Here is a 23,005-nt window from a genome sequence, read left to right on the forward strand (position 1 = left end):
GCAGCCACCAATGCAGCGCCCGGGGAGCAGTGTGTAGGGACGGTACCTTGCTCAGGGGTACCACAGGGTAGCCGTTCAATGGAGTTGAACCCCCGACCTTCCGATCATGGGGCCACCACTCTACCTACTGAGCTATCCCTGCCCTATGTGCGCTTGAAGCCATTTATAGTTCACTTGTTTGTGGTGAGCAGCAGAACAAACAAGCGCGAGTTTAAATTTTGGACGTTTAGCTGTGATTGAGTTTTACAGCTTTTCCCACTGATTAAAACCTCCTTAATGCCAGTCATACAGCACAAAGTAATTAAGTAAGAAACAACTAACCTGTTGAAAATCAGAGCCCCGGTACCCGGGGAGAACATCTGGTTTAATGGGATGTATCGCCACATCTGCTATTTAAATACAGATACGTGTGTTGTCCACAGAAACATCAGCATCTCAGCTAAAAGCCCACAAAACCATTTCAACAACCACCAAACGATTAGCAAGCAGGTAAACAGATTCCTTTAAAACATGTAAACACAAAGTGGACACGGACACGCCGTCTGTGCTGAAAGCCCACATCTGAGATTCGGAAGCTGCAGGTTTCATCACTCCAACCGAAACTCACCGAACCAGCAACAAAACACATTTGAGAACATCGTCATGAATTCCCTTTTGCTTTGGCTGTTTTACTTCCACTGTGATAAAATCGCTCTTCTGGGCAGCTCTCTGTGTTAAACTATTCCAAGTATTAAAATGCTTTTTACGATCCCAGGAAAAAAAATAAAATGATAAGAGCCAAAAAGCTCAAACCTCGGCTCTGCACTGGCTTCAAACACTGGACACCATACTGAGCGTCCTCTAAAAATCGCCATGTTTGCTTGCCTGGCTATCACTGAGTGAGGGGCGGGGCACACCCTGGACAGGTAGGGCTGCAGGTAGGCTTGACTTTGGGCTGATATTGGCCTTACTTCAGCTGTCAGCTTGGCTTAGAATCTGGCTTTTGGTTTTGGACCTGCTTGAAACTATAAACTGTTGTGGTGCAATAAGACTGTAATTCGGATGCCCCTCCCCCTGAATAATTGATTCCATGTGTTTGTTCACCACTGTCAGCAAAGCCCTGTGATTTTTCTAAATATTTGAGTGTCTCTTCGGACTCTGAGGTCTGAGGAGCGGAGCGAGATTCAAACATAGACTAGTTCCATCAGAGCACCCCTAAAAACAACCATTAATAGTATTAACAATAACATGTTACAATAACACTCTGGCACAGCTGGCGGAGCCCACGGGCACGCCACTGCAGCCCCGTCTGGCTTCTGCTCCGTGGCTGCTGGCTGACTCCTCGTCTGGGGCTCTCCTCAGCTTCCCAGGTGGGTGGCACAGATGCCCCTCCGGTGGTCCTCCTTGGGCTCTCGCACTCCTTGGGCCTGGATCTCCTCCATGCATGCTTCATGCCCTGGGGGACAGGGCTGTGGCTCCCTACACCCTCCAGCACACAGGTGTCGAACTCCAGGCCTCGGGGGCTGAGTTTTTGCCTCGGGTTCGATAACTACAGGCTCCGCCCTAAAACGGTGGATTAGATTGAAATCTCTGATTATTCCCTCTGAATTATTCTTAGACACTACAGTAGGTCATCCAACACATTAGGTGGCTTTGGAACGTAACATTGTGACGTTTTCCAGTTGAATCATTAATATTAATTACAAGGCACGCGTGACAGTATGATTGGAAACTGAGCCCCCCTAAAAGTTTGGACCCGCCCCTGGATTCAAATATTAAAGCAATTCTACATTTTCTGCATCAGCAGCTGAACACACGAACACTGCAGTGATGCACAGTGTGGGTTCCTGTGGTGGCTCCACCCCATCTTTCCAGGTATGACCAGCGTCCGATAGAAGCTTCAGCAGTGGATGGGTCTGGAGATGTGACCACTAACGAAGGAACAGGGAAACAAGATTAAACACAAGGACTAAATCACAAAAACAAGGTACATGAAGACCTAGTTACCACCAGAACGTAGCTGACAAACTGGTGGAGAGTGGAGGACAGCGCTGGCCTCAAGAACCTTCTGCTGATTAACCGTGGGTGGAACTCAGGTGAGACACCAGGGACTAAAATAAGTGCATGAAAGTCCTTCAGACTTTTTTACTGTGCGGAGTTTGTCCTGTGTTCGATTAGACACACAGGACATAATAACATGTATGTTATTATGAATGTAAATATATTTTATTAAAACAACATTAGCACAGTTACACACGGTCTTCTCTGCCTCATCAGAGAAACATCCACAGCTCAGCTGCATTTCTAATCTTATGACCTCTTACTGACCAATGGGAGCACTTTGAACTGCATGTGGCGCTCTGACCGCACGCTCATACAGCAGGTCACATGGCCAGCATAGAATCAAACTAACGCGTGAGTCTTTAGACTGTGGAGGGAAACCTGCAGGCGCAGGGAGAACATGCAAAACTTACACTGAAAGGCCCCGGCTCGGTTCGAGGTCACGGCTGACAGAGGTAGCACAGACACGGCGTGAATACACTTTCATCGTCTCAACTTTCACCAGAACTGCCATTTCCCTTCAGCTGACCCACACTGGTGAATCTAAACCCCCCGCCCTGTAGGGTTCCTATGAAGGGGGAGTCACTGCTGAAGCCTCTGCTGGACGTTAGAGGAACTGCAGGTTTTGGCACTTCAGCGTGTACCTCATAGCCCCAGAGCTCACTCCGTGTGAATGAGATGGAGTTACAGGTTTGAGTCCAGAAGCATTGAGGTGCTCAGAGATCCAGCAGCAGCAGCGGTGATGTTTTTAACCCAGAGAACAAGTTCAGCACCAGCTGAACAACTGGCTGCTGTTCACACTGGATCAAACTGTGATGTTTCACTGGTGCAGAAGAGCAGACTGCACCATCTGGTTGTGTGTTTGAAAGGCATGCAGCGCTGCTGCGCTTCATTCCTGGAAGAGCTGCATTCACAGTTTGCACATCAGCATGTAAAGCACACTCTTATCTGAAGGTCTAATCAGGTGAACAGCAGGTGACACAGGTGTGCAGGCAGCATTCCTATGATAGTGCAGCCTGCTGAGCCTGAACTGTAGCGTGCGAGTAGCGTGTCGGGAATCCACCTCAGGATCATTCAGATAAAGGTCACATCTGATAGATATGGAAAAGACGGGTTAATGTAGACACGCCGAATATTTTACAGAAACACAACTCGCATACATCTTGAATTTATTTGGAGCTGGAATTGTACGCCTTTCTTTTCTTTAAAAAAAAATACAGAAAGAAAATGAAAAAAAAAATCAAAGTAAAACATAAGGAGAACAGAATAGTCATAATTAATATGGTAACATATTCAAAAAGGAGTAGGAAGAAGCTAAACTTATCCAAGTCCATCACCTTCTTCCATTTGTACTAATAATCATCACTTTTTCCTTCCTGTCTGTGCCTTATCCAATCAGGACTCAGATTCACGCTCGAGTGTCCGGGCAAGGTGAGAGCAGTGGGAGTAGCAGGAGATCCAATCCAGAGTTCCAAGGGAGTCCAGGAGGAGAACGATGGTTACAGATGAGCTTTCCAGGTATGACCAGCGTCTGATAGAAGCTTCAAGACACTCTCTTGTACCATGACATACACACACACACACACACACACACACACAGATAAACACACACGCACACACACACACACACACACACACACACAGATAAACTGACCGTCTCTAAGTTTAGCTGCAGCACACAACCTCAGGGGTGAAAGATGTTTTCTTGGGATTGCCTCTAAACATGTCTCACTTTACAAAGCTGTTTACAGGTCTCGGTCCTCATTCTGGTCCCGGTCCTGGTCCTGGTCCTGGTCCCGGTCCCGGTCCTGGTCCCGGTGCCTGTCTGATGGAAGTGACTTAAACTTGGTGCCTACTGCACCTTTAAGCAGTGAATCTCGATGGTTTTTGGGTTTCTTCGTTGATTCCCACTCACCTCAGCCAAGGACATTATGGTTTTTGTAGCGTTTGAGTGTCTGTAAACATGATAGGTGGAAAAGCTTTCAGTGGATCCTGATCAGACTTTGACCTCTGACCTTTGCCCTTTTAGATCAAAGGGATAATAATGCTATTAGAACCTGTTTCTCACTGCCGTGGTTCGTACTGACAGCTTACGAGCATGATGTTAGCTGAGTAAGAAAGCCTCACTGTTGTCCCTCAGTATCAGCTGATTTCCCGCCTGCTCCTGTCACGCTGTGTCGCGTTGCTGCTCGCTGCAGGTTTCCTTTTCCTTTTTCTTTGTGTGAGGTCTTCCTGTTCTTGGTGTTCCTGTGGTTTCCTGGCTGGCGTTGGCTGTTTTCATGTCCAGTCTGTTTTTGGACTTTATCATTATAATTTTTTGCTTCCACTTAATCTTTTTTTTTGTCGTTTTATTTTTTGCTTGGCTGGCTGATTAAAGATTAGTCCTGTGGACTGAGTGAGATCAAAATCAAAATAAAAAAGGCCTCATATTCTTAATCATGTCTCCATTATGTGATTTTGTAATCATCCGTGAACTATGTGAAAGTCCACTCTGCTGTCAGTCATGAGAGTCCGTTCACCCCGCTGAACCGGCCCTGCACTCTGACAACATGCCCCGCCCCCCACGGTATGCTGTTATGACTCTCAGACAGGTTTGTTCTATCCTGACATCTGATCTAACCCTGTTTGTCACGCTAACAAAGCCGTGGGCCTATAAGAAGCTCCGCGAAGCCGGTCTCCTGTGCCGACGGGTCCAGCAGACGCAGCATGGGTAAGTGTCTGCGCTCATTGGTAAAAATCTGAGAAACAAATCTATAAACTGCTGAGCGTCCTGTGGGCAGACCGTGTGCATCCACACAGCTCCCAAACAAACCTCAGGTTTATGTCTTTCTTTATATTTCCAAGTATTTGTAATTTTTTTCATAAAGTTTGCTCTCAGAACTGTAAAAACAGTGACCTCAAAGTAAGAAAGATTTTCAGGTTTGGATAATGGATCACTGCAGGAATGTAAAATAGCGTAATGAATTAATACACCCCACACTGGGTGTTCTCACATTTGCTTATTGGTTAAAGTGGAAGGAAAAACTAAACTGGAGGCTTCCTGTTTCTTTTTTATTCTCTCGAACTTCTGAAGCTGTGCATGAAATAAAAAAATAAGCTAAAAACAAAACAAAGGAATGTGTTTTTGTTCTTACATCCAGATGGACCAGGAGGAATTTATAATAACAGAAAGCACTGTGAAATCCTGCGGTCAGCCTGCTGTGACTTTAACGTTTCTAGTTTCACCTTCTGAAGGTTATTTACAGGATTTTCTGCTTCCTGTCTTTTGTATTTAGAAACACTATTTAAAGCTCGATTGTGTCGGACGAGCTGTACGTCTGTGTTTACTGTTAAAGAGGAAATGTTTCTGATAAACATCCAGATTTAAATTTGAACTCTTTTCATTTTTTTCACTAGTTTGTTCCAGTTTTCATATTTTGAGCAACACGACAAAGAAAGTCATCAAACTTGATTTCAAGGTTTAACAGCTGTGTGTGTGTGTGTGTGTGTGTGTGTGTGTGTGTGTGTGTGTGTGTGTCTGTGTGTGTGTCTCTGTGTGTCTGTGTGTGTGTGTGTCTGTGTGTGTGTGTCTGTGTGTGTGTGTGTGTGTGTGTGTCTCTGTGTGTCTGTGTGTGTGTGTGTCTCTGTGTGTCTGTGTGTGTGTGTGTCTGTGTGTGTGTGTGTGTGTCTCTGTGTGTCTGTGTGTGTGTGTCTCTGTGTGTCTGTGTGTGTGTGTGTCTGTGTGTGTGTCTGTCTGTGTGTGTGTGTGTGTGTGTGTCTCTGTGTGTCTGTGTGTGTCTGTGTGTCTGTGTGTGTGTGTGTGTGTGTGTCTGTGTCTGTGTGTGTGTGTCTGTGTGTCTGTGTGTCTGTGTGTGTGTGTGTGTCTGTGTGTGTCTGTGTCTGTGTGTGTGTGTGTGTGTGTGTGTGTGTCAGCTCAGAAGATAGCTCTGATCGTTTACGCCCACCAGAGTCCGGCTTCGTTCAACGCGGCGGCTCGAGACGTGGCGCTGCAGGAGCTGAAGCTGCAGGGATACGAGGTCGTCGTGTCTGACCTGTACGCCATGAACTTCAAAGCCAGTGCCACGCGGGATGACATCATCGGTGACCCCCCCCACACGGGGAACACACACACACACACATTATTGCTTGTTTCATCATCAGTGCTTTACAGTTTTTTTCATCGTTTTATTTTTAAATCAGAGCAGAGTGCAGGAGCTCATCATATTTGTACATTTAAACTTTATGACTTCAGATGCTGCGAGACAGAGATGACTGCAGGCGTGTCTCTCTGAGCTCACGTTGCATCTGTCAGTCAGTTTTTGGCCTTTTTTGTGCTTCGTCTGCATTCATCTGACATATTTATTCTTTGTTGTTTTGTGTCTTTGGGCACGTTTTGAGCCGAGCTTCATCTTTCTCATTGTCAGCAAATCCTGGCAAAACACCAACTCGAGCTTTAATGCTGCTCTCTGTGTGTCTCTCAGTTTGTGGTCCATCACCTCACCTTTAAATCCTCACCTTCAAATCTGTGTAAATATTTAAAGTGAATGAAACATACCTTGGTCTGATTCGCAGGCTAATCATTTCTTTGTCTGCTGTAGTCTGCTCTTTAATGCTGTAGTGCTCAGACGGGGCATGCTCTGAGCTGAAATGCCCCTCAGCTCCACATGGTGACACAACTTCTGTGTGCAGTGGACACCAAAGAGGAAGCTGAAACTTTAAGACACGTCTCCCGGTGAAAAACAGCTCCTGTGCGCCCTGAACTATCATCAGAACTTTTAATGATTGGACTGATGGATGAAGGCATGCCACGTGACTCTTGCTAACCTTGCCTTCATCACCTCATCAAACACTTTGAAGCTACCCAACAAACAGCTCTGCTGCCTCAGCTTTGCACTCAGACCTTAGATGCTGACCTGAAGGGATGTTTCAGGGACTATGTGAGATTTGCCTTTTTCCAGCCGCTACAGCTTTTGTTATAGTTTCTACAGAAAGTTTTTAAAAAATGCTGCTGATCAGTTTTTTGCACACTGGACTATCTCCCCTCACAAGCATCACACTTGTTAATAAATTATGGCCTTTGATGGGTATCAGTGAAATAACTCTCAGCTTAAGTCAAAGGTTTGTTTTATATAGAAAGGGTGCCTCTGGGTTGAAAACACCCAATTAAAGTGAACCGATAAAACCTCCCAGTGAGATTCTGACTGAGCGTGTTGTGTTCAGGTGATGTGAGGAACTCTGAGCATTTCCAGTACGGAGAAGAGACCCTGCACGCCGGGATGGAGGGCCGTCTCAGCGAAGACATCGTAGCTGAGCAGCGCAAAGTAACAGAGGCCGAGCTCATCATCTTCCAGGTCAGAGGTCACTAAAAGCTGCAGTTATTGAGTGTCACAACTTCCCATTTCATGATGAGTAACCTCTCCATCGTGCCCACAAACACAAGTGAGCCCACATCCTGGATTATCCTGAGAATACAGAGATCGGTTCCATTTTTAATGGTTTGTAATGTTCAGCTTCTGTGTTCTAAATTCAACAAGCTCCTTAAATCGCCCTGCTCATCGGGAATGTTGTTGTTCTTCTGAAAGATTATTCCTGAGGCGGATTCATGAAAGGTCAGAATATTTAAAGTGAAGCAGAACACAGACTAATAAAACCACCATCTGAGCAACATGAAGTAAAGTGGTTTTAGAAATAAATTTAGATTTAAATAGGATTTAGATTTTCAGGGTGATAAAATTCATCTTCCTCAGTAGCTGTCGTATCTCTATTGCAAATAAAATTCTCCAAACCTGGAGCTCCGCCTTCTCGGACGGTCTGTTAGTACAGTGACCTCACAGCAGCCATATTTTTGGTCACATGAGGTCATTGAAAATACTCCATAAGGCTCCAACAGAACAATTATTCGGTATTCAGAATACATTTACCTTGTTGAAATAAAGGGATTACACGGCGGTATTTTCCTGTTTCACACTGTCGCGGGTCAGGACTGTTTGGGTTTTGTTTGACAGCTATGTTGTTGTTCCAGGCAGCAGCGTTACGGTTGCCATGGTTACAGGGTGACGCTCTCTCTGCCACTGTGTGTTTCCTGGGTGAGAGAGGCCTTGTTGTTGTTGTTGTGCTAAGCTAACAGGCAGAATGCTACAGGCTCTAAAGAATGCAGCATCATGGGCAGTGTAGTCCGTGCTGCAGGGAGAATGGACTGCCATACCCGTGATGTGTCTGTGAGCGAGGAGGGAGAAAAATGAAAAGTATGAGCTGTCACGGAGCAGAAACGGGAGCTGGAAGCATGTAAATATAATAATAACCACTGCAGCCAAGAAGAGAGCCTGACGAGCCCAGTTGTAAGTAAGCTATTAAGACTCGACTGTACACTGTGTTCGTGTTTTCCTCCGAAACAATAAGTTTTGTTGCAGCAGCCTTTCAACGCCTCTCTCTGTGTCTCGCTAGCAAACTTGACCCACACAACAAAGTAAAGTTAGTTTTCGGCTACGAGCCCGACATGAACCCGACGTATTAGCCAGAGGTCCCTTTACTACGGTTCAGTGCCGCGGACCTTCAGTAATAGTAATAAATCACATTCATGTAGTTGTAAACTGCTTGATAATATATTAAGTTATGGTGGACCACTAGAGGGCTCCACTCACACCCAGTGTTGAGGAAGTGTGTTGCTGTGTTTTGTGGCGCGATGTGTTCAGTTGATTTTGGAGAGGAATAAAGAAGGAGTGAGAACTGAGAGCTCTGTGTCGTCCATGCTTACCTCCACCACAAAGTAATCCAAAGTATTCAGAATACGTTACAAAATACATTTTGGGGCATGTATTCTGTAATCTGTAGTGGAATACATTTTAAAAGTAACCTTCCCAACACTGGTTATAGAAACATTCTTCCATGTACAGAGACCAGCTACCAGGCTGTAAACATGTTTGTTTCTGTTGTAAAGTTTGGAAGTCTATGGGGACTGACTCACTTCTGCCTCTGCTGGACATTAGGGGAACTGCAGCTTTTAGTACAGGCATGTTTGCGTCTTTGGAAATGCTTGATGTAAAAGAGTGTTGAACTAGAAAATGACTGAGAATAATAAAACTCTGAATGGTATTAATAACAACATTATTTTTTCCTTCTGTAGTTTCCTTTGTACTGGTTCAGTTTTCCCGCCGTCATGAAGGGCTGGATAGACAGAGTGCTGTCACAGGGCTTCGCTTTCTCCCTGGAAAAGATGTACGATAACGGGATATTCAAGGTACGTTCCAGCAGAGAACACCAAATCATTAGAAGGATGCAACAAATAACACAACCAACTCCATTAATATCAGTCTGGATTTATCGATTTAACCTACATTTAAGTGGGACAGTCAGGTGATGCGCTCATGTTTCAGAGATGAAAAGCAAAAGACAAGAAAGGAATTTCTGTACATATGTTTGAAAATTATTGGAAAACTTGATGTTGATAAAATAAAGAGCTTTTCTTTGTGGACGTGTTTTGGTCTGGTTATCCAACTGTATGTTATATTTCCTCTAAGGATAAAAAAGCCATGTTGTCGTTCACGACCGGAGCAGCTCCGACGATGTTTCAGCCTGACGGCATCAACGGGGACATCAACGTCACCCTGTGGCCTCTGCAGGTGAGACACCCGAGAAATAAACTCAAAACAAAGACCAAGAATTCACAACTTACTACAAGCATAGTAAATTATATAATTAATCGGCATGCACAACTATGCAGTAAGATCCAGTAAGATGAGAAGTCAAAACATTAAGGCAACATCGTGAACCAGAACACACAAAACAGAAAGTTCTTAGGAGGAAAATCAAAGACTCAGTGATGCTGCAACAAATCAAACAAAAGAATTCAAAACTTCAAACAGCAGAAGAGTAACAAAAACTCAGAGGATCCACTGTAATCCTAATCTCACATACAGAAACCTGTTGGAGGCAGATTAATGGGAATCGATCATAGCTGTGATGTTCCTGTTGGAGACAGATGTTGTTTTCATTCCTGAGTTATTAAATGTCACAATTTTATCAAATCCACTGGAGCCTCTCAGTCACACATGGATGTGGTACAGCATCAGGGAGACGGGCCTGGCCCTCAAAGCTCATTTTTTTCAATGTGTATGGTTATCGTAGTGAAGGCCCATATTTTATCCCAGAGGATTATCTTATTCTGATCCTAACAAGCTGCAGCACAAACAAAGGCACAAATGTGATTCAGTGTCTCGGCTGATAAAACTGTGATAAACCACTGAAGCTCCTCCAGTGTTTCAAAGCTGACTTTGTCCTCATCCGTTGGCCCATTCACCACTGATAATCTCCCTCGATCTGGGGCTCCACGCAAGATCTCATCCCGTGGGGTCAAAATGATCATGAGAACGGTGAGCAAAGATCCCAGAACCACACGGGGGGACCTGGTGAATGACCTGCAGAGAGCTGGGACCAAAGTAACAAAGGTCACCATCAGTAACACACTACAACGGCAGGGAATCAAATCCCGCAGTGCCAGACGTGTTCCGCTGCTGAAGCCAGTGCATGTCCAGGCCCGTCTGAAGTTTGCCAGAGAGCACATGGATGATACAGCAGAGGATTGGGAGAATGTCATGTGGTCAGATGAAACCAAAGTAGAACTTTTTGGTATAAACTCAACTCGTCGTGTTTGGAGGAAGAAGAATACTGAGTTGCATCCCAAGAACACCATACCTACTGTGAAGCATGGGGGTGGAAACATCATGCTATGGGGCTGTTTTTCTGCCAAGGGGACAGGACGACTGATCCGTGTTAAGGACAGAATGAATGGGGCCATGTATCGTGAGATTTTGAGCCAAAACCTCCTTCCATCAGTGAGAACTTTGAAGATGAAACGAGGCTGGGTCTTCCAACATGACGATGATCCAAAACACACCGCCCGGGCAACAAAGGAGTGGCTCCGTAAGAAGCATTTGAAAGTCCTGGAGTGGCCTAGCCAGTCTCCAGACCTCAACCCCATAGAAAATCTGTGGCGGGAGTTGAAAGTCCGTGTTGCTCGGCGACAGCCCCAAAACATCACTGCTCTCGAGAAGATCTGCATGGAGGAATGGGCCAAAATACCAGCTACTGTGTGTGCAAACCTGGTAAAGACCTATAGTAAACGTTTGACCTCTGTTATTGCCAACAAAGGTTATGTTACAAAGTATTGAGTTGTATTTTTGTTATTGACCAAATACTTATTTTCCACCCTGATTTACCAATAAATTCTTTACAAATCCTACCATGTGGATTCATGGATTTTTTTTTTTTCACATTCTGTCTCTCACAGTTGAAGTGTACCTCTGGTGCAAATTACTGACCTCTGTCATCATTTTAAGTGGGGGAACTTGCACAATCGGTGGCTGACTAAATACTTTTTTGCCCCACTGTACCACCAGCAGTTCAAAGTTCTTTTGGGACTTTTGTTTCTCTCTTTTTATCAAATAACAGAAGCTGAAGGTAAACATATAAACAAAACTGACTCAAAGCAGGAACCCAGAAAACAGAAAATCCATGAAGTGAATGAGAACAAACATCAGATAAGTCTGGGAAGCCAACAGCTGACGGTTAATGATTGGAGTGAAAACAGCTAGGTAACAAGAAACAGGTGAAAATAATCAAGGAAATAAAGAGCTACCAAAATAAAACAGGAAATGACTGAGCACAGAGACAAAACCCTAACACAATTAAAGTTGATAAAGAAGGGCATAAGACGGAAAGCTACACAAATAACACATAACAAACCCAAAGATGAATGCTTGTGGAATCATCTTCCTCCCTTCTGTCTGCTCTTGTTTCTTCCAGAATGGGATTCTGCACTTCTGTGGATTTCAGGTTCTGGCTCCTCAGATTTTCTGGAGTCCGGCTCACAGTCCCCCAGCTGCACGAGCCGCGATGCTCGAGGGGTGGCGGACTCGACTCAAAGGACTACTTGCAGAAAATCCTTTGACCTTTGCCCGCTGTGAGCTCTTTGACCTCAGCTTTCAGGGAGGATTCTTACTTCGGCCGGAAGTGAAGGAGGAACTAGCGACGCAGCCTCTCGGCATCTCCACAGGACACCACCTGGGGAAGCCGCTGCCGCCCGATAACCAGACCAGAGTGGCCACAGCGGAAGACGAACGAGGCAACGGGAAGAAGGCGTGTGGCTCCATTCGTACAGTGTAATTCACGCGTGGTTTTAGACACGTTTACTGAAGTTTGAATAAAACTTTGTATTAAAGCACTTACTTTGGTGCTGGAGCATTTCTCTTTTTAGAATATCTGAACAAAGAAAAGCTTTTACTCTAAAACAAATTCTGTCGTCATAAACATGAAGCAATACATTTGATGAAAGTGTAACTGAAATGTATGAAATAAAAGTTTTATGTATTCCAAAAAAACATCAAAGAAATTATGCTTGATGTAAAGTGAATGTATCCTAATCAAATAAAGTTTATTTCACCAGATTTCATTAAACGTAACATTTTAAGTTGCACCCACCTGCTTTTATACAACTGAATTACTTAATGCCAGCTTTTTAAATATATTGTTTTAGTGAGTCAGCTTTTGGAAAGGTTTTTAAAAATCCCAGAAGTATTCATGCCTTTGGTTTTTATTTATTTTGTAAAACAGGAATGTCAAACATAAAGTCCGTGGGCTGAATGGGTATAGAAAAGACGCCATACCCAGGGCATAAGTTATTGAGCTTTTATTTGTATTTTCAGTTTTTTACAAATTATTTTACTGACAAAGACCTTGCCACAGCCAGTAACAGATAGAAAAACAGAACAATTTTTTTTAAAAATAAATTTAAATTATTATTTTCTTCTTTAAGAAAATAAAGACTAACTTTTAGTTAGTCCAAAATTCAGGACAGTCTTGGCAAAAAGCTACCAGAGCTTTTTCTGTATGTCCATGATGTAAAATGAGTTGGACCCCCCTGTTATGTAAGGTTCAGGACAGATTAGTTCTATGTTACTCGAATAAAATGAGAAGAGAGGAAAAAAAGCAATGACACGTTTCTGATTGCAACACCTCCAGAAGCAGAATTACCAAGGCCATGGGTTTGTAGTTGGAGGCTGTGCTCTGGATCTCTCCTTTCAAAGCAAAACAGGAAGATAGATATTTATTCATTTTATCTTAATATCAATTAATTATTGTAGAAGTCTTAGCCCTGCCACGACATCATAAAACATTCTTAATACTCAGCATTTGTTAACGAAAGTAATGGTTGCATTTAGGGGATTCAAACTGCGCATGTCTGTGGGGACAATGCTGTAATGCTGGTTGTGTTTACGTTGTAGCGAGGAGAAATACGTATGACTGCGCATCACTACGGGGGGAACAGTGCATAAACTACCATGTGAAATGTTAATATCGGCTTATGCATACAGTGAAATGGAAACATTTAATCTTACTTAGGTCTTATGTGGTTATTAGCCTAGTTATGATGCATTTCGCCATTGCTTGTTCGTTATTAATACGTTTACAGAGAGAAAGAGTCGATGTTTCCGTCTTTCTCCCCCCTTTACATGGCGGAATGGTAGGGGCCTTGGTGACGTCACGGGCTGGGCGGGGCTCAGCAGGCTGATCGTGAAGAAGAGGATTGTTGCTGTTGTTGTTGTTGTTGTTGTTGTTGTTGTGTAGCTGGAGCGCTGGGAGGTGCCGAGCCGTGTGTTCGTTTGTGGTTAAAACTGAGAGGACAGCGAGCGGGAAGATTGCTGAGCCCCAAATTTAACCGTGAGTCGCGTTTACAGCCCGCTGCACCCGACGAGAGGAGCCCGGAAACGGCAAACATGAAATGGATGTTCAAAGAAGACCACTCTTTGGGTGAGAATGGAGGCGACGTTCTGATTAGTGAGGAAAAATAGTTATGAGTTGTTATTATTATGTTATAAAAGTCTAGCTGTTTATTCTTCCGTATGGGAGTTAATGTGGGCTTTAAAGTTTCTAAGGTGTCGCTGGTAAACGGGCCCTGCGGGGAGCCGGGCCTGTCCTCCAGGCTTTTGTCCATAGAGGAGCCAGCGATCCATTAACGGGGACATACAGGTGTAAATGTTGATGTCCGCTCCTGTTAACGTTAACTTTTAAACCCGTAGTGTTAAAGCCGTGTACTGGGCTCGTGGAAGCGGACAAACCATCGTGTCTTTGTTGTTAACACGACGACCCAGTTTCAGGCTAATCGTGTATACTGGCTCAGCAAGTAGCTAGTCGGGCCTCGCCTCTGCTCGCAGTTCATCAGCAGCTGGATGACCAAACAGCTCTACACTGCGGGCCAGCCGCATGCAACACAGCTGGAAACATCTGTTTAGACATGTAAATGTGCTGAGGGATCATTTAAAGTGTGCTCAGTTACAGCTGAAGTACAGTAAAGTAAATCAAGGTAATCAGGAAAACTCACTTAGTGAAGTACAGGAGGAGTGCAGGAGCACCTTCCCTGTGATTGTGTTACTGTAAAATAGTTTTATATCCATTAATTTCACATAAAAATATTGTATTATTCTATAATTACGCAATTGTAATAAATATTGTGTAAGCTGACTTCCACCAGTGGTTGAAACTTACCATGAAATATTATTTGTAGGATTTAAAATAGCACAAATGTTGTCTCCGTTAAGAAAGACAAGCACATGTTGGTGAAGGCCCCCCCCCCCCCCCCCTGTTGATTTAGGTAAAAAAAATCAGTGGTAACTTTTTTGTGTCATTTATTAAATGTTGTTATAATAAAAGCTTAAGAAAGTATTTATGGTTCTTTCTTTCAAGCTAGCACTATTCAGGGTTTGTAGTCACATGACCATTAACCTGTCCACCATTTTGCCATTGTGATGCTGTAGGGTGGCGTGAACAAGGCCCCACAGAGTCACACGGTCCTAGATCAGTGAGGGGACTGGTTGGAGGTTTACGGTACACGGTGCTACCTGTATGGACCTTCCTGCGATGGCTTAGGTCGCTACACGTCGCCCCAGTCGCTGTTTGGAAGGAAGATGCGGACATTTCTGCAAATGCTCGCTAATTTCTAGCTGTAAAAATGCAAAACACAAAAGTCGAAACCTTTACAGGGAAGGTGAATTTCTGGGTTGTGTTGCACTTTGTGTTTCACTACAGTTCAGGAAGTAGTTAGCGAGGGTTTGTTGTTGGTTGGTTTAAAATGGAGCACTGTAACAAAAAATAATTTCCCCCAGGGATCAATAAAGTATTCTGATTCTGATTGCAGATAATTCAGTATCTTCCATGCAAACTAGAAGCAACTGCAGCAATTAGCATGTCTATGGCAGCCAACTGTGAAACCTGAACAGGAGCTCAGGGCAACCCCAGTGCTTCCTGTGAAAGATAAGATGTGGTTCCTGCGGCCTCATGCCGAGCGCTGTTTCAGCCGGCTGACTACAAACCGCGATAAGGATTTTTGTCCATTTGTGCTCATTCATCTTAAATTCATGTGACATAGTGAAAACGAATGATCTGAAGGAAAAGGAGCTGGTGAACTGTTAGAAACGAGAGTGATTGTTGTGCAAATATTTGCCAGAATAAATACTTGCAGGAATGCATGCGGCGTGATATCATAGAGGCAACATGGTGATGTTTTATTAAAGATTCAGTGCCTGCACGTTCTTCTTTTGAGTGAGCGGATCGAAGGTGTTCGGGCGGCCAGAGGTGGTGTTAACTGACAACAACTCCACCGTCAGATATCGATCTCTGTACATAATCAGCAGCAGGAGGTGCTGAGAGCTGTCTGAGGAAGGTTTTTTCTAAACAAACCTCTCTGAAGAACTCCTCACATAACCACCAGGGACCTAAAGACTTAAACTGAAGAAGTCAGCTGCTTTTTGAAAAGTAGCTTTTATTGATCATTTAAGAAGGCTGATAATATTTGGTACATGTAAACAAACTGCTGAAGCTAGCCTCCACACCACAGGGGGCGCTGCAGGGAGCCAAAGCTTGCCTTTGCATTTAGAAAGTTACTGAAAACCTTTTTTCACTGATTGAAGTGGACTTAAATCTGCATTTGTTAAACCCTGTCATATATCCACTGCTCCTGGTGGATGTTCATATGAAACAAGGCTCTGTATGAGATAAAGAAGGCTTATTTTGAACTGTGAATCATGCAAAGCTGTTGAATTAAGTTGAACATTCGATTGCAATGAATAGCAGCTCTTTGTAATGTCTGTTTTTTGTTATTTGTTGCTTATAATTTGCATCTGTTTGATCGTTATTGTAGTTTTCTGTCTTTTTAATCATGTTTGTTTCTGTGGTTTAATCAAGTGAGAACTCAGAGTCAGTTTCTTGTTTCATTATTGTTAAAATAATAATAATAATTTTCTTTATAGTTTCATTTTGGTTAACTTTCATTAGCCTTTTTTTTTTTTTAAATTTCACTTGGAAACAGCGCGAGGTGCCGAGAAACACCCGTCAGACTAACCCGCGTGTGTCTTTGTCTCCTGCAGAACATCGATGCATAGAGTCAGCCAAAATCCGCAACAAGTACCCTGACCGCGTCCCGGTGAGTGAGCGCGACGACGCGTGGGCGGCTGCTTCTGCAAGTCGGCCAGTTCGCTGATGATGAAATGTGTGTGTCGTTGCGTTCAGGTGATCGTGGAGAAAGTGTCGGGATCACAGATAGTGGACATCGACAAGAGGAAGTACCTGGTCCCCTCTGACATCACAGTGGCCCAGTTCATGTGGATCATCAGGAAACGCATCCAGCTGCCCTCGGAGAAGGCCATCTTCCTGTTTGTGGATAAGACGGTGCCTCAGTCCAGGTGAGCTCAGCCTTTCAGAGGACCTCGTTGTCTGATTTTTATATTATAAAGTAAAATAATGAGATCTGAAATGACCTCGCTCTGTAACTTCAGGTCAAGTGAGGGTTGAATGTTTGATTGTAAGCGAATACTGGTGGCTGCCACCATTAACCGTTTCAGTTTCAAAGGTCTTTAGATAAAAGACATCATATCTATGATATCTTTAATTTTCCATGAATCTGCTCGGGTTTTGGAGGACGAATGATAAAAGAAGGCCTGACAGGAAGATATTTACTCTACTGCAAAACACAACAGATGAAAACTGTAAATCTTCCCGTCATTCATTTAATACTGTATTCATTCAGTTTTGTCTCTCAGCATTCAGAATGCTGCACGTCTCAGTATTTCAGTGTTAGTGGGTCAGTTTCCACTAGGGCTGGGTTTTGATTATCGATATATAGATTAAAATCGATTCTAGCTTGGATAACGTGATATCGATTCATTGAAATCCTGAATTGATTTTTTAATATTAATTTATTTTGCCCGAAACGCCAGAATCTCAGGTTAAACCTCACAAAATTTCAACAACCACCAAACAGCTGAAACAGTAAATGAGAGCAGGAACACGGATTCTGCACAGAGACATAAACACAAAGCGCGGAGCCGCCGACACATCAGGATCAGTGAGATGTCGCCTTTCTCACCCGCCGGCGCGGACACGGTCGGGGCTGAAAGCCGACAGCTCGCTGATTCTGATGTTTCGGCGGCTCCGCGCTTTGTGTTTATGTCTTTGTGCAGATGATTCTGAAGCTGCAGGTTTGATCTCTCTCCAAACAATATTGACTGAACCAGCAGCAAAAGAAGATCCAAACTACGCTTCACATAAACATCGTCATGAACTCACTCTGACTTTCGCTGTTTTGCTTCCACCAGGATAAAATCACACTTCATGCACAGCTCTCTCTCTCTCTCTCTCTCTCACAGTTTCCCGTCTAAAAATCTGTTTTCTTCATTATTCGCTTGCTTGCTATCACAAGTCTACTGTTGTTTACAGGCTGTCGGCCGCTCTTTATGTGCTAGTGTGCGTCACTTGGGCGATCGTGGCTCAAGAGTTGGGAGTTTGCCTTGTAATCAAAAGGTTGCTGGTTCGAGCCCCGGCTCGGACAGTCTCGGTCGTTGTGTCCTTGGGCGAGACACTTCACCTGTTGCCTACTGGTGGTGGTCAGAGGGCCCGGTGGCGCCAGTGTCCGGCAGCCTCGCCTCTGTCAGTGTGGCTGTGGCTACAATGTAGCTGCCATCACCTGTGTGTGAATGTGTGGATGACTGGATGTGTAAAACGCTTTGAGGTCCTTAGGGACGAGTAAAGCGCTATACAAATACAGGCCATTTACTCCTCCAAATGTTCACAGATTTCTGTTGTTATTTATGAAAAAATGCTAACCGGGCGGATTTGTCGGTGTCTTTTCTGCGGTGGATTGTTTTCTTATTTGGTGTTCAGTGACGACGTTGCGTCTCCCTCCATGTTTCAGCATCACGATGGGGCAGCTCTACGAGAAGGAGAAGGATGAGGACGGCTTTTTATACGTGGCCTACAGCGGGGAGAACACCTTTGGCTTTTAGAGGAAAATAAAAGCTGCCTCTCCTGACACCCACCCACATCCAATCACAGCCCTCACTTGGCCCCTGGGAGACAGCGAGGGAAATTCAGAGACTGGAACAGACACGGATGCGCATCAGGAGACTCCGGCGTGCTTGTCCCGGCTCATGTCTCACCTCCTCTTTACAGATCCAGTGTGTCACATTTCAGTTACTCTTTGTTTGATGTTGTGATTTGAGTGTTTTAGTAGGAACCTTGATTTACTATTATTATTGATTGTTTCCACCTTTTAAAAGTGACGAGTGAATGATTTTTGCTTTCAGTTGTGCTTTCTTCTTTGAAGATGATATTTAAAAAAATGAATTATTTGACGGTAAGGTAGCTGGATGACCTAACCAATAAAAAGCCAAAAATAAATCCCGGGCACCTTCCTCATTTCTTCAAACTGTGTGTTATTTGATGCAAATGGGGTCATGTGACTCTTCAGCACAAAAGATCCCCATGAGTGTCGCCTCCAGTCGAGGTGTTAACAGATGACACAACAGCGACAAAAAACAAAGAAAAACTACAACATTGTTACAAATGTTGCTGCAGAGAATCACCTGCACAGAGTGGTGTCATTTCACATAGCTTTTGTTTCCCTGAATGAATGAAATGATCAATTAAAAGTGTATTTTGTATTTACTCAGGTTATCTTTAACTAATATTAAGATTTGTTTGATGGTCTGGAGCGTGCACGTGGAACAAATATCCAGAAAACCTCTCACAGCACTGAGGATGATCCTGACGTCGCTCAAAATAATCTCTTTTCAAACGTGTTGTTTGAGGCGTGATGATTCACTGAACTTTGACCCTTTGCTCCTTGGTTTTAGTGAAATCTGATTGTATACGCTTTAGGAGGAAGTCTCGTTTCTTTTTGTTTGGTGTCATTTATGACTTGTGTTGTGATTTTAACCTTTGATACTTTCAGTCACTTTATTGCAAAACATTCATTCATTTAGTAGTTTTCACTTCCTGTTTAGAGTTTCTAATCGTGACATTTTACGCTGCACAAAGTGCAACGAGCTCTTCGGTGGGATGAAGTTGCCGCAGTGATTTCTGGGTAAAACCGACCAGGGACACATGAAAGTTCGTGGAAGCGCGTCTGCGTGCTGAGTTCTCATACTTGGTATTAGCAGCTCGAATCAGGAACCAGACACTCGATATCTGAGTGAGGTTGTGAGAATGTGGTTACTGACTTCTACGAAAGCAAAGTTTGAAAATGAACTCAGCGACTCCTCTTCACTCACTACATTTATTATTTATTATTTTACCTTTTCACAGAGATTTTAACTCTTTAATGTCACTTTAAGGCAGCGGTTCCCAAACTTGTTTTTGCTCCTTTGTTTTACAAGAAAAATGTTCGCGCACAAACACATCCTCCAACCACACGCGCCCATATTTTGCTCCATTGCGGTTTATTTCACAGCTCAAACATTTAGTAAACAATTAAGCAAATACAAGTAATCTGCAATAAATCACAGGCAGTAATAAAATAAACTTCTAACTCTTTCACGCTGCGTCCACACCTACACGGGTATTTGTGAACACGCAGCTGTTTCGTCCACGTAAACGGCGAATCACCGAAAACGGAGATTTTTTTTAACTCCTTTTTGCGTTTATGTGTGGACGAGGAATACAGAGTTCTTCATGCAACGTCAAAGGTATATATGTGCCTTTTTCACGTCACGCTGTGGCCACGTTATTGTTTACATGAGATGAATCGCAGATGGAGACAAACTAGTGTTAATCTGACTGTCTGCAGGTTTACATGCAGTCACTGTCCCTCCATTTAGAAAGGCAGAGGCGTCACGGTGTCATTATTTTAGGTGTAGTTGTTTCCTGTGTAATAATATTCAACATTGCATCAATACATTTTTCAAAAAATGCTTCTCTGTGCAAAATGGGTTTAAAAACATAAACAGCTGTGGGATCCTGTTTGTCCGTGATTTACACAGCCCAGCGCTGCTCCCGACACAGGGGAAACCAACCCTGCAGGGAGACCTACCTCGGCACTTGTGCAGGTGAAGCCAAAGGGAAGATTTGCGTCACCATATTTTCTCGTCTTTGGCTTAGAATGAAGTTGGTTTGGAAACATATTCAGCGATGCTTCATCTCCTGCTTTGCGTGTCTGTGGGCGCCTGTGCTCGCAGTGTCCAAGCGTTTAGTTTTTTTCCTTTTCATACCGCGCCCCCCCCCTGCCATGGCTCTGCGCCCCTCCTAGGGGGCGCCCCCCCCCCCCTTTGGGAAGGTCTGATTTAAGACATTTTGCAATCGTTTCCAAAAAATGTGAAATACACACAAAATCTACAACAGAAAGATATAAAACACTTTTATTTAACTACCTAAAACTAATTCATGATCAATCTGTGTAAAACTGTGTTTCTGTGTTTATTCTTCTGGTTTCACTTCCTCCTGTAATGTCTGCGTTCTTTCTCTGAATTTTAAGGATACTCGGGTGTAAACAAACCACAGTTCCTCTTTCTCTAAATAACATCTGATCTCTGAGCCGCTGAAGCACCGCTGCTCGTCTTTGTTTTCATCACTCGCGTCGACAGCTTTGAGTTAAAACTCTAGAACGACAAATCAAATCTTTTACTTTGACAAATAATGTGTAAAAACGGTGAAATAATAATAAAATCCATCTTTTATAATTAAAAATAAATGTTAGAAGATGCGGCTGCTGACGGCGAAGACGCAAAGGTCCCAAAAGTATACAGCAAACACTGGTTTATTCCAGCTTTGGGTCTTTATGAAGGTGATGTTTGTCATAACATAACATTATTATAACATGGGTGCATGTCTTCATGACTCACAGCTGCTCTAAATAAAGCAGTCGCGGTAACACCAACAAGCTCAGACAAGGACTCAGTGGGCTTTAAAGCGTACAAAAATAAAGCTTTTATTGTGAAAGGTGGAGCAATGACGAACAGACATTTGAAACTTTCAGTCACAGTACTTGGTTTCTCTCATAAAAAACATCCAAAAAGAAAAACTTTAAAGGTTTTAAACTAGAAACATTTCTGTGTGATCATCATTAATGATCAAAGTTCTGCAACAGTTCAAAACACATGAGAGCAACAAATAGCTTCTTTGATCATTTCTGGGATTCCAGACTCAGATGGTTGTGGGCTTCAGAGTGGTGGACGAGACGTTTGTCTTCATTTCTTTAGTGGTTTCAGGTTCCAGAGTGGTGGGCGCTGATCTTTTCTTGAATTCTTCCAGATGCATCTGCGCATGTTTCCATTCAGGATCAAGGCAGAACTTCTTCTTCCGAGTAGTGACGCTGTAAGAAACACATGACACGTAGTGTCAATGCACACGTCACAACATCGCAAACAGGGCCACTGATGGAAAGAAGCTGAAAAATAAGTCACACAGCAGCCAGTTTCATTTTTCTCAGTACTTAGTTTTACCAGTCGATGATGAACACACAGAAGACGATCAAATTTACTGAGTTTCAGACTGGTGGAGCCCAAACATGGAGCCAAAAGAGAGTGCACGCTGGTTTTTCATAATAAGAGCCTCCCAGTTCTAACTGCACTTGTGTAAGCCTACTTCACAATAACATACTACAACTGTCTCAATCAGAAGACTAGAGGCAAAATAAAAATCTCAAAGTCAAAATGTTCTAAAATCCTCTTTAATTGCAACTCCTCCAAATTCGATGCCTCCTAAATGAACTAAAACATCAAAGATATTAATGCAGGTTAGCCGCACTCTACAGTTCTGCATCTGCACAGAGACCTGCAACACCTGTAACCTGACTTTCATGTACTCACATGATTGCATCACGACTGCAGCCGCTGCTCTTCATCACATGCTTCACCTTTGTCACTGGTATGTGGATTTTATTAGTGACGGCCTCGCAGCATTCGACACCGTTTATCACCATTTCCATAGCGACTGGCACTGTGGACACACACACAGAGTTAATACAAGTGCAGCTCACACTCACGGCGCTCAGAGGTCAGAGGTCAGCGGTACTCACTGGCAGAGCTGTGCTTCAGGAAGCAGATGAGCGTCAGGACTGTGAGAGCCAGCAGAGTCTTCATGGTTCCCGACACAGACAGATGTTCTTCTGTTTGAATGTGCAGGGCTGATGTGCTCTGAGCTGCTCGCTGCTCCCTTTATATCCGACGGCCACGTTCATGGCTCAGTGTGTTCTAAGAAGTCACGGTTCCCCTTTGGTTCCACTTCTTCTCCTTTCTGACAGGATTCAGAGAAACCCCTTACAGAGGATTTCTTTTTTTAAATGATGTTAAAACCACCAAAGAAAAATGCAACGAAATCTCATTTTACTTTTAACTAAAATCTGTCTTTGAATATCACATTTGATCTATTTCTCTCTTTTTTTATTTCTCTGATTTGTTGTCAATAAATCAGAGAAATAAACTCGGCAGAGCTTTATGTGAAAATTACAAACTGATCGGTCTGTATTGGCAGAACTCATCCGATTTGAAAACAACAACAATGACACGACCCTGTTTGAGTAAGTACTCTGGTGACAGTAGGAAGGAAAAACTCCCTTTTAAAAGGAAGAAATACCGGCTCAGAGAGGGACGGGGCCACAAGCGGCTGGGATTTCTCATTTTAAATAAATAAAAATAAAGTCCTTCCACGGCTTCATTAGAAACAT

At 43.5% G+C, this 23,005-nt stretch overlaps 2 protein-coding genes across 4 annotated transcripts; both read left to right on the top strand.

The window, feature by feature from the left end:
* The first annotated feature begins 1,783 nt into the window (after positions 1-1,783).
* Positions 1,784-12,238, top strand: nqo1 (NAD(P)H dehydrogenase, quinone 1). 3 transcript variants are annotated; one of them, XM_026176813.1, is made up of 9 exons: positions 1,784-2,075; positions 3,440-3,558; positions 3,782-4,606; positions 4,683-4,750; positions 5,953-6,120; positions 7,240-7,370; positions 9,143-9,256; positions 9,537-9,638; positions 11,821-12,238. In XM_026176813.1, exons 3-9 carry the CDS (start codon positions 4,590-4,592, stop codon positions 12,178-12,180), a joined length of 960 nt encoding a protein of 319 aa, XP_026032598.1. In that variant the 5' UTR covers positions 1,784-2,075; positions 3,440-3,558; positions 3,782-4,589; the 3' UTR covers positions 12,181-12,238. The 3 variants fall into 3 exon arrangements, with proteins under 3 accessions (XP_026032598.1, XP_026032606.1, XP_026032588.1); XM_026176821.1 differs by having other exon boundaries at positions 3,792-4,606; XM_026176803.1 differs by lacking the exon at positions 3,782-4,606.
* Positions 12,239-13,564: 1,326 nt separating this feature from the next.
* Positions 13,565-18,758, top strand: LOC113027204 (gamma-aminobutyric acid receptor-associated protein-like 2). Its single transcript, XM_026176830.1, has 4 exons — positions 13,565-13,824; positions 16,437-16,492; positions 16,579-16,751; positions 18,260-18,758. The coding sequence occupies exons 1-4, from the start codon at positions 13,791-13,793 to the stop codon at positions 18,348-18,350; spliced, it is 354 nt and encodes a 117-aa protein (XP_026032615.1). The 5' UTR covers positions 13,565-13,790; the 3' UTR covers positions 18,351-18,758.
* The last annotated feature ends 4,247 nt before the right edge of the window (positions 18,759-23,005 follow it).

Source organism: Astatotilapia calliptera, chromosome 1, assembly GCF_900246225.1.
Source record: "Astatotilapia calliptera chromosome 1, fAstCal1.2, whole genome shotgun sequence".
Taxonomy (NCBI): domain Eukaryota; kingdom Metazoa; phylum Chordata; class Actinopteri; order Cichliformes; family Cichlidae; genus Astatotilapia; species Astatotilapia calliptera.